The 11,566-nt window shown below is 47.2% G+C and overlaps 1 protein-coding gene across 1 annotated transcript in view; it reads left to right on the plus strand.

Moving 5' to 3' along the window:
• ephx4 (epoxide hydrolase 4) overlaps window positions 1-8,750 on the plus strand; it is an 89,827-nt gene extending 81,077 nt beyond the window's left edge. The window contains exon 7 of the mRNA XM_038793819.1: window positions 8,009-8,750. Coding sequence (XP_038649747.1) covers window positions 8,009-8,231 — 223 coding nt within the window. The 3' untranslated portion in view covers window positions 8,232-8,750. The remainder of the gene's footprint in view (window positions 1-8,008) is intronic.
• The last annotated feature ends 2,816 nt before the right edge of the window (window positions 8,751-11,566 follow it).

The following is an 11,566-nucleotide window of genomic DNA, read 5'->3' on the forward strand; positions in this document are numbered from 1 at the left end:
CAGGCACTGTGAAGCCACAGTGCAATCCACTTGTGCTACCATCTCACCATCGCAACCAGAAGATGTGCAGGTTAGGTGGATTGGCCATACTAAAATTGACCCTTAATTGGAAAAAAATAATTGGGTACTCTAAATTTTTTTTAAATTGGTTTAGGAGGTAACAAGAAAGTTAGACAAAGGAGAACCAGTGGACGTGATCTATTTAGATTTCCAGAAGGCATTTGAGGAGGTGCCACATAGGAGGCTGTTAAATAAGTTAAGAGCCCATGATGTTAAGGGTAAGATACTGGCATGGATAGAGGATTGGCTGACTGGCAGAAGGCAGAGAGTGGGGATAAAGTGGTCATTTTCAAGATGGCAGCCGGTGACTAGTCGTGTGCCTCAGGGATCTGTGCTGGGACCACAAGTTTTCACAATATACATTAACAATCTGGAAGAAGGAACTGAGAGCATTGTTGCTGAGTTTGCAGATGATACAAAGATATGCAGAGGAACAGGTAGTATTGAGGAAGCAAGGGGGCTGCAGAAGAACTTGGACAGGCCAAAAGAGTGGGAAAAGAAGTGGCAGATGGAATATAATGTGGAAAAGTGTGAAGTTATGCACTTTGGCAGGAAGAATGGAGGCATAGACTCATTTCTAAATGGGAAAAGGCTTAGGAAATCTGAAACACAAAGGGATTTGGATGTCTTAGTTCAAGATTCACTTAAGGTTAACGTGCAGGTTCAGTCGGCAGTGAGGAATGCAAATGCAATGTTAGCATTCATGTCGAGAGGGCTAGAATACAAGAGCAGGGATGTATTTCTGAGGCTGTGTAAAGCTCTGGTCAAACCCTATTTGGAATATTGGGCAAAATTCTCCCAAAGGGAGACAAACCGCCGACGCCAGAGTGAAACCCGGAGTGTTTCACTCCGGCGTCGGAGGCCGCTCCTCGCCCCTATTCTCCCCCCTCCCGGGGGGCTAGGAGCAGCAGCGCGTGAATTTCGCGTGCCGGGCCTTGATGCTTGCGTCAAAGCGGCGCGGCCGGAATGACGCGGCCGGCGGCGCCTAAGTGACGTCACCCGTGCATGCGCAGGTTGGTCGGCGCCAACCCGCACATGCGCGATTGCCGTCTTCCCCTCCGCTGCCCCGCAAGACATGGCGGCTTGATCTTGCGTGGCGGAGGGAAAAGAGTGCGTCTTTTAGAGACGCCGGCCCGACGATCGGTGGGCACCGATCGTGGGCCAGACACCTCCTGAGCACGCCCCTGGTGCTCGATCCTCCCTCCGCCCCCCACAGGCCCCACATGCAGCGGTCGCGCGATGTTCACGCCGGCAGCGACCCGGTGTGGTTGGCGCCGGCATGAACCGGTCGGGTTCGGCAGGCCGCTCGGCCCATCCGGGCCGGAGAATCGCCGGTCGCCGTTAGAAATGGCGAGCGCCGATTCTCCGAGTGGCCTGTCGCAAAACGCGACACGCCATTTGGGGGGGGGGGGGTGGGAGAATCGCGTGGGGGTGCCAGGGTGGCGTGGCGTGATTCACCCGGCAGTCCCGCCATTCTCCCACCCGGCGTGGGGGTCGGAGAATCGTGCCCATTGTGAGAAGTTTGCGCCCTACATCTAAGGAAGGATGTGCTGGCCTTGGAAAGGGTCCAGAGGAGGTTCATAAGAATGGCCCTTGGAATGAAGAGCTTTTCATATGAGGAGTGGTTTAGGACTCTGGGTCTGTACTTGTTGGAGTTTAGAAGGATGAAGGGGGGAATCTTATTGAAACTTACAGGATACTGCAAGGTCTAGATAAAGTGGACGTGGAGAGGATGTTTCCACTTGTAGGAAAACCTAGAAACAGAGGACTCAATCTCAGACTAAAGGGACAATCCTTTAAAACAGAGATGAGGAGGAATTTCTTCAGTCAGAAGGTGGTGAATCTGTGAAACTCTTTGCCGCAGAAGGCTGTGGAGGCCAAATCACTGAGTGTCTTTAAGACAGAGATAGATAGGTTCTTGATTAATAAGGGGGTCAGGGGTTATGGGGAGAAGGCAGGAGAATGGGGATGAGAAAAACATCAGTCATGATTGAATGGCAGAGCAGATGCGATGGGCCGAGTGGCCTAATCCTGCTCCTATGTCTTGTTTTTTATTTATTATTATGGTCTTGTGGTCCTCATCTACCCACCCCTCAATCAAAACCCATTATGTGTCTTAACCTTTCCCAGTTCTGATGAAAGGTCATCAACCTGAAATGTTAACTCTCTACAAATGCTGCCTGACGATGAGTTTTTCCAGTATTTTCTGTTTTGGTTTATTTAATGAACGAGGAAACCAGTGGCAGGAAGCAAAGATTTATTTTAACCATTTACAGTTATTTGCCCACGGCACTAACTATCCACAATCACACTCCTCGTTGGGACAACCAACTTGCGGGTCCCTATCGGGCCGGCTTTTCTGTTCAGTTCCAATGAGCCCCAGCTGGATGTCCTCCGCCCCTTACCTGCGAAACCCGTACTCCGCGAGTCCCACGGGAAGATCGATACTGGTTTCCCCTGGGCCCCATGCGGGTTATGACAGTTTCAGATTTCCAGTATCGCCAGTATTCTGCTTTTCAATTTAAGTTTTCATTGTTACCATGGAGAGATTAATAGATTTTTTTCATTTCCAATTGTTTCAAACTAGACAAGCTCGACAGAATAATAGAATGCAATAAATTCACATTTCAGCTTTTTGTTGTGAGCCAACTTTCACCATGGTGTACATGAAAATTAAATGTTATTAGGGCCAGTTTGTGACGAATTGTGCACACTTTTGGTGCTCTGGTTGTGTGGGGGTCACAGATGAGGGGTGCTGGATGAGGGGTCGCGGATGAGGGGTGGTGGATGAGGGATGGTGGATGAGGGGTGGTGGATGAGGGGTGGTGGATGAGGGATGGTGGATGAGGGGTCACAGATGAGGGGTGCTGGATGAGGGGTCGCGGATGAGGGGTGGTGGATGAGGGGTGGTGGATGAGGGGTGGTGGATGAGGGCTGGTGGATGAGGGGTGGTGGATGAGGGGTGGTGGATGAGGGGTGGTGGATGAGGGATGGTGGATGAGGGGTGGTGGATGAGGGGTGGTGGATGAGGGGTCGCGGATGAGGGGTGGCGGATGAGGGATGGCGGATGAGGGGTGGTGGATGAGGGGTGGTGGATGAGGGGTGGTGGATGAGGGGTGGTGGATGAGGGGTGCTGGATGAGGGGTGGTGGATGAGGGCTGGTGGATGAGGGGTGGTGGATGAGGGGTGCTGGATGAGGGGTGGTGGATGAGGGGTGCTGGATGAGGGGTGCTGGATGAGGGGTCGCGGATGAGGGGTGGTGGATGAGGGGTGCTGGATGAGGGATGGCGGATGAGGGGTGGTGGATGAGGGGTGGTGGATGAGGGGTGGTGGATGAGGGGTGGTGGATGAGGGGTGCTGGATGAGGGGTGGTGGATGAGGGCTGGTGGATGAGGGGTGGTGGATGAGGGCTGGTGGATGAGGGATGGTGGATGAGGGGTGCTGGATGAGGGATGGCGGATGAGGGGTGGTGGATGAGGGGTCGCGGATGAGGGCTGGTGGATGAGGGGTGGTGGATGAGGGGTGGTGGATGAGGGGTGCTGGATGAGGGGTGGTGGATGAGGGGTGGTGGGTGAGGGGTGGTAGGTGAGGGGTGAGGGGTGGTGGGTGAGGGTGGTGGGTGAGGGGTGGCGGATGAGGGGTGGCGGGTGAGGGGTGGTGGATGAGGGCTGGTGGATGAGGGGTCGCGGATGAGGGGTCGCGGATGAGAGGTGGTGGATGAGTGGTGGTGGATGAGGGCTGGTGGATGAGGGGTCGCAGATGAGGGGTCGCGGATGAGAGGTGGCGGATGAGGGGTGGTGGGTGAGGGGTCACGGATGAAAGGTGGTGGGAGAGGGCAGATTTACAGCCCTTTCTCCATCGCCAAGTCTCCATCGCCACAGGACTTAACAAAAGAACCCTGGCAGAAGCATGTGCGTAACCTTGTTCAACGTGGGAACCTTGCTATAACAGCATGGTCCACACGATCTTGATGGAGGTATTGTGAACTGTGGGGAGGATAGTGTAGAACTTCAAAGGGATAAAGACAAGTTGGTGCAATAGTCAGACAGGTGACAGCTGAAAGCTCAATGCAGAGAAATGTGAGGTGATTCACTTTGGTAGGAAGAACATGGGGAAGACAATATAATGTAAATGATACAACTCTAAAAAGATGCAGGAGCAGAGAAATCTGGGTGTTTTATGTGCATTAAGTCATTAAAGATGGCAGGAGAGGTGGAGAGAGCCGGTAATAAAGTATACCCTAGGCTTTATTTATTTTTTAAATATAAATCTAGAGTACCCAATTCATTTTTTCCAATTAAGGGGCAATTTAGTGTGGCCAATCCACTTACCCTGCACATCTTTGGGTTGTGGGGGTGAAACCCACCCAAACACAGGGAGAATGTGCAAACTCCACACAGACAGTGACCCAGAGCCAGGATTGAACCTGGGACCTCGGCGCCATGAGGCAGCAGGGCTAACCCACTGCGCCACCGTGCTGCCCTACCCTCGGCTTTATTAATACAAATATAGAGTACAAGGACAAGGAGGTTATGCTGAACTTGTGCAAGACACTAGTTAGACCTCAGCGAGAGTATTGTGTACAGTTCTGAGCACCACTTTGGGAAGGATGTGAATTAGAGAGGGTGGTGCACAAAAAGATTCAAAAGAAAGATTTCAGGGATGAGGAACTTCATTTAGGAAAATAGATTGGAGAAGGTAGGTCTGTTTTCCTTGAGGAAAGAAGTCGGAGAGGAGATTTGATAGAGGTATTCAAGATCATGAGGAGTCTGGACAGATTAGACGGGGAGAAACTGTTCCCACTCTTGAAAGGATAAAGAACGAGAGGGCACAGATTTAAAGTAATTGGTAAAAGAGGGAAAAGTGATATCGGAAGAAAGAATTTGCAGAACGAGTGGGTAAGGCCCAGAATGCACTGCCTGAGAGTGTGATGGAGGCAGGTTGAATTGAAGCATTCAAAAAGGAGTTGCACTGCTATTTGGAGCGAGAGAATGTGCAGGGTTATAGGGAGGTGAGGGAAGGGCACTAAGTGAATTGATCATTCAGAGAGTCAGTGCAGACGTGATGGGCCAAATGGCCTCCTGCTCTGTAACAATTCTGTAATTCTGTGACTTTGCCACCATGGGTGGCGCCCCTCGGGAGCAGAGAGTTCCTGACTGCATTGCTCAAGGGCTATCGGAGCACACAAGCCTCTCCACCATGTCAAGATGGTGATCCACTTCCAGGCGGCATATTTGGGCAAGAATAAAGATTGTCATGGTCGAAGACAATGGTCTTCACAATCTTTAACTGTAGGAAATGTTCATCCAATTTAATACTGCTCATCTAATACTGGATGGCAGACAAGTAGTCTTAACGCCAAGTGCTGGATTGAGAGAGTGGTGATGTACAGCATACTTATTCCCCTACCAGAAATCTTTGCTATCATTTACATTCAAATAGGTTCAAAACATTCAGTAACATCATTCAACATCAATTAATGTCAAAAGGTGTAATTTGTGATGAGGCGCCAAAAATGATCATCAGGCTTCTTAAAACAATCACCAGTGAAAGGGTACCAGGAAAACTATTGGACCAAAAGGCTGACAAGTCCCCATGACCTGCAATGTCCTGCATCCTAAGGTCTTTAAAGACATGGCAGCAGAGATAGTTAGGTGTACTGTTTATAATCCTCCAAAATTCCTTAAGATTCTGGAAAGACCTCAATTGTACAGAGGGAGTTGGGTACAGATAGTGATCAAGAAGGCATTTATTGTCAGGGGAATGGAATATAAAAGTAGGGAAATTTTACTGCAGTTGTACAGGGCCTTGGTGAGCCTACATCTGGCGTACAGTGTACAGTGTTGGTATACATCTTTGAGAAAGGGTACAGTTGCATTAGAGGCAGTTCATAGAAGATTCACTCAACTCATTCCTGGGATGAGGGGCAGGTCTTGTGCAGAAAGGTTGAACAAGTTGGGCCTTTGCCTACTGGAGTCTAGAGGAATGAGAGACGATCTTATTAATAATAATGGTAATCTTTATTCGTGTCTCAAGTAGGCTTACATTAACACTGCAATCAGGTTACTGTGAAACTCCCCTAATCGCCACACTCCAGCGCCTGTTCGGGTACACAGAGGGAAAATTCAGTATGTCCAATTCAACAAACAAGCACATCTTTTGGGACTTGTGGGAGGAAACCGGAGCACTGTGAAGCAACAGTGCTAACCACCATGCTAAACATGTAAAATCCTGAGGAAACCTGATAGGGTGGATGCTAGGAAGATGTTTGCTCTTGTGAGAGAGGCTAGAATTAGGGGGACAAGGTTTCAAAATAAGATTTTTCTCTTTTAAGGTGAAGATGAGGTTTATTTTTCTCTCACTGGTCATTAATCTGTGAAATTCTCTTCCACAGAAAGCAGCGGAGTCTGGGTCATTGAATTTGTTCAGTGTTAGATTTTCAATAGATGAGGGAGTTAAAAGTTATGGGGGACAGAGAGGAAGGTGCAGTTGAAACTACACCCAGATAAGCATGATCCTGTCAAAGGTAGAACAGGCTCAAATGGTCTCCACTTATTTTGATGCTCCTTTGAATGAGAAACCACCATCAAGCATCAACAACAATTATTAGGCATCAAAAACAATTGTGAGGTATCAAAAGAGATCATTTGGCCTTCAACTAACCCCCACACTCATTCATGCCCTCTCTCACCCCATTCAACCCCCACTCATTTATGCCCTCCCTTGCCCCCTCAGGCATCCCCTCCTCCAACCTCTCCATATCTGGATTTCTCTATTTTGCCTGGATGTAGGATAACTCCTATTCCTTCAACATTCTACCTCAGGCCGCAGACCTACTCTCAATTTCATTCCCACTCTTGGCTCAGGGCCACAGGGCTGCTTTTAGTCTCGGACCTGCTTTCAACGCCAGGCCGCAGTCCCACACTCGGCGTCGGATTCACTCTCTTCCTCCAGGCCGTGCTCCCATTCTCGACCTCAGACTCACTCTATCCCCCAGGCCACAGTCTCTCTCTCTCCCTCCCCCCAGTCCATGGCCTCGACCTCACACTTTCCCCTCCCTCCGTGATCCTGCGCTCTCCCCTGGGTCGCAGTCTCAGCTCCATCCAACAGTGAGTGCCAAAGGGGGAGGCAGCTGGATGAAGGAGGTCCAATGCAGGAAGGCACAATGCAGGTTGCACAGGAGCTATTGAGGGCTGTTGCCTCGGCATCTCCAAATCACAAAACGAGTTAACAAAGCAGGTGACTTTGCTTCAAACTTTGCTCAGAATGCAGGCATCCATGTGCAGGTTTCTGAGATGTGGTATCAATCCTTTCTGTTGAGGTTTGACAGTGAGGAAGTGCCACTGGGGACAGTGAAATTATTACATTTTTGTTGTCTGTGGTGCCTATGTGCTGTGTGGATGTTGATTTGTCTTCCAATCAAGTATGTCGCTCATATTGCTGCTGGCAATCCCGGGGGAATTTCCGCCTGTGCCGCCCATCCCGCAGACGGCGAGCGCGAGCTCAAAATATTCCCCATATCCTTGTTCATTGCCCGGATTTTCCTTTCCCCTCGGTGTTGAGGAGCCCTTCTGTTCCTCAGCAATCAGGCTGCCAAAGGCTCTAGAGTAACCGTGAGTGGGTGGGCAGTACAGATCATTCTCCCTCCTGATGTGGGAGCCCCATTAGGCCCTGACCATGGGAGGTCAACCCTGATTCTCTCTCCCCAGATGCTGCCAGGCTTGCTGAGTATTTCCAACATTTTATCGCTCCATTTTAAGTGAAGAGATGCTTTCCGTAAGGGAAATAAGCAGGAGGAAATGTAACAGAACCTGAAAGGAAATGACCCATCCTTGATTCTCGATTTTCAGTCTTTTGGTTCAGTTAAAACGGAAGCCGAATTCCTGCGCATCTCGAGTTTAAACCTGTAGCTGTTCGCTCCCAGATAATGATGACTTTTGTTTTACAGTTGCCTTCCCCTGAATCAGAATGAGGTGATGTCACCCACCCTGTTGCTGTGGGGAGAAAGGGAAGAATTTCTGGAGCTCCGAATGGCCGAGATCACAAAGACATATGTGAGGAATAGCTTCAGACTGAACATTGTGCCTGAGGGCAGTCATTGGCTTCAACAGGATCAACCACAAGTCGTTAATAATTTAATCTGGGCATTTTTAAAGGGGGTCGACCAGTAAAACATGTTGTCACTGATATGATTTAAGATGGGAAGATTTTTTGTGATGGTTCCAGTGTCAAAAGTAAATGTTTTCCTGTGTCGCTTAACTCCAGCCTATCCCCTTTACATGTACTGTCCGAAATTCTTCAGTGGTACTGGATGAAAGTCTGCTTGTAAGGTTCGTACTTTGTTAACGCACTATTTATTAGGCTACCTGTAATTCTGCGCAGTAACCATTTAAAGCTGTGGTGTTCCTGTAGAAAATGTGCATTAACATTTTTACGTGTGTGTACATATAAATATATATATACATACGTATATCTATATGGATAGATAGATATGTCTATGTGTATATGTGTGTATGTATAAAATTACGATTCCTAAATTACAAATGACCACATTTCTGTGTACTCTGACTGACTGAAGGGTTGAAACAAAGAAGGATGCCGCAGAAAGTAATTGACAAGACATATCAAACTTTTAAAAGTTTTTTTCTATTTTCAGTGTGGAGCTGGGGGCGAGGGGCAAGGGGGGGGCGTAGGGAGGTGCGGGACGTAAGGGAGGTGGCAGCTTTAAATCGAAAGAGGTTTGATGTCTCTTTGAGGCAGCAATTTAGCATTTACATTCCTGAATCTTTGCACATGAAAACACCAGCCTTAAAACTTGTAATTAAGCAACAGTCATGTCACCATATAAATGACTGATACGTGCTCTTTGCTCTTTTCATTCCCTTGGTGGTGCTTTCCACTATTTTCTTATCAAGAAAAGAAAACAGGAGTGCCGTTTCTGGAAATTTAAATGGGCATGTTTATATTTAACATTTATAAATTATGTAGATTGATGTTTCTATTGACAAAGATCATGGATTCAAAATAATGCTGTAACTGCAATCTGGATTCCCGATAGAGTGTTTATTCATCCATAGAATATTGGAAGCAAATTATCGACCTGGCATATTTCTGGACCAACAAAGTTATGAATATGGCTATAGCTTATTTTCTAAATCGGAACAAACATGTTCAATGCTCCATCTACTGGACGAATTGAGAACAGACCAGCCTTACCTATATGAAATGGTTGGATATGTTTGAAAGATAAAAATCTTCAGGTTTGAACCAATGACATGTTCGGGAGACGAGCAGCAGGGATTTCCGTAGAGTGTTCTCCTGATCAACCACCATGACCTCATGTTACACATTTCCAATCTTCAGCTGATAATAACACAGCCAATTCAGTGGAATCCAGTAAAACTCCCAGCAAAGCAGTTTAAGGCTTCATCTGCGCAGTCATTTGACTAGGAGATGCCCAGAGTTATTCTGAAGGGAAGAAGGGAGGGAGGACAAATCATAAATGCTGTACCTCGAAGAGTCTAAAACGCAGACTTTAAAATCAGACTGCAACAATTAAAATACAATTTAATTCAGCAGCACGGTGGCGCAGTGGTTAGCACTGCTGCCTCACAGCAGCAGGGACCTGAGTTCAATTCTGGCCTTGGGTGACTGTCTGTGTGGAGTTTGCACCTTCTCCCCATGTCTGGGTGGATTTCCTCCGGGTGCTCTGGGTTTCCTCCCACAGTCCAAAGATGTGCAGGTTAGGCGGATTGACCATTATAAATTGACCCTCAGTGTCCAAAATGTTTGGCGGCACGGTAGCACAGTGGTTAACACTGTTGTGAATGACTATGATTTAGTGGCCATTACTGAAACATGGTTAAAGGATGATCACGACTGGGAGTTAAATATCCGAGGGCATCAAACTATTCGGAAGGACAGAGTGGATGGTAAGGGAGGTGGTGTTACTCTGTTATTTAAGGATGACATCCGGGCAATAGTAAGGGATGACATCGGTGCTATGGAGGATAAGGTTGAATCCATTTGGGTGGAAATCAGGAATAGTAAGGCCAAAAAGTCACTGATAGGAGTAGTCTATCGGCCACCAAATAGTAACATTATGGTGGGGCAGGCAATAAACAAAGAAATAACTGATGCATGTAGAAATGGTACAGCAGTTATCATGAGGGATTTTAATCTACATGTCGATTGGTTTAACCAGGTGGGTCAAGGCAACCTTGAGGAGGTGTTTATAGAATGTATCCGCGATAGTTTCCTAGAACAGTATGTAATGGAACCTACGAGGGAACAAGCGGTCCTAGATCTTGTCCTGTGTAATGAGACAGGATTGATTCATGATCTCATAGTTAGGGATCCTCTCGGAAGGAGCGATCACAATATGGTGGAATTTAAAATACAGATGGAGGGTGAGAAAGTAAAATCAAATACTAGTGTTTTGTGTTTAAACAAAGGAGATTACAATGGGATGAGAGAGGAACTAGCTAAGGTAGACTGGGAGCAAAGACTGTTATGGTGGAACAGTTGAGGAACAGTGGCGAACCTTCCAAGCGATTTTTCACAGTGCTCAGCAAAGGTTTATACCAACAAAAAGGAAGGACGGTAGAAAGAGGGGAAATCAACCATGGATATCTAAGGAAATAAGGGAGAGTATCAAATTGAAGGAAAAAGCATATAAAGTGGCAAAGAATGCTGGGAGATTAGAGGACTGGGAAATCTTTAGGGTGCAACAGAAAGCTACTAAAAAGCTATAAAGAAGAGTAAGATAGAGTATGAGAGTAAACTTGCTCAGAATATAAAAACAGACAGTAAAAGTTTTTACAAATATATAAAACAAAAAAGAGTAGCTAAGGTAAATATTGATCCTTTAGAGGATGAGAAGGGAGTTTTAATAATGGGAGATGAGGAAATGGCTGAGGAACTGAACAGGTTTTTTGGGTCGGTCTTCACAGTGGAAGACACAAATAACATGCCAGTGACTGATAGAAATGAGGCTATGACAGGTGAGGATCTTGAGAGGATTGTTATCACTAAGGAGGTAGTGATGGGCAAGCTAATGGGGCTAAAGGTAGACAAGGCTCCTGGCCCTGTTGGAATGCATCCCAGAGTGCTAAAAGAGATGGCTAGGGAAATTGCAGATGCACTAGTGATGATTTACCAAAATTCACTAGACTCTGGGGTGGTCCCGGTGGATTGGAAATTAGCAAACCTGACACCACTGTTTAAAAAAGGAGGCAGGCAGAGAGCAGGAAATTATAGGCCAGTGAGCTTAACTTCAGTAGTGGGGAAGATGCTGGAATCTATCATCAAGGAAGAAATAGCGAGGCATCTGGATAGAAATTGTCCCATTGGGCAGACGCAGCATGGGTTCATAAAGGGCAGGTCGTGCCTAACTAATTTAGTGGAATTTTTTGAGGACATTACCAGTGCAGTAGATAACGGGGAGCCAATGGATGTGGTATATCTGGATTTCCAGAAAGCCTTTGACAAGGTGCCACACAAAAGG

Source organism: Scyliorhinus canicula, chromosome 4 (genome assembly GCF_902713615.1).
Source record: "Scyliorhinus canicula chromosome 4, sScyCan1.1, whole genome shotgun sequence".
Taxonomy (NCBI): Eukaryota; Metazoa; Chordata; class Chondrichthyes; order Carcharhiniformes; family Scyliorhinidae; genus Scyliorhinus; species Scyliorhinus canicula.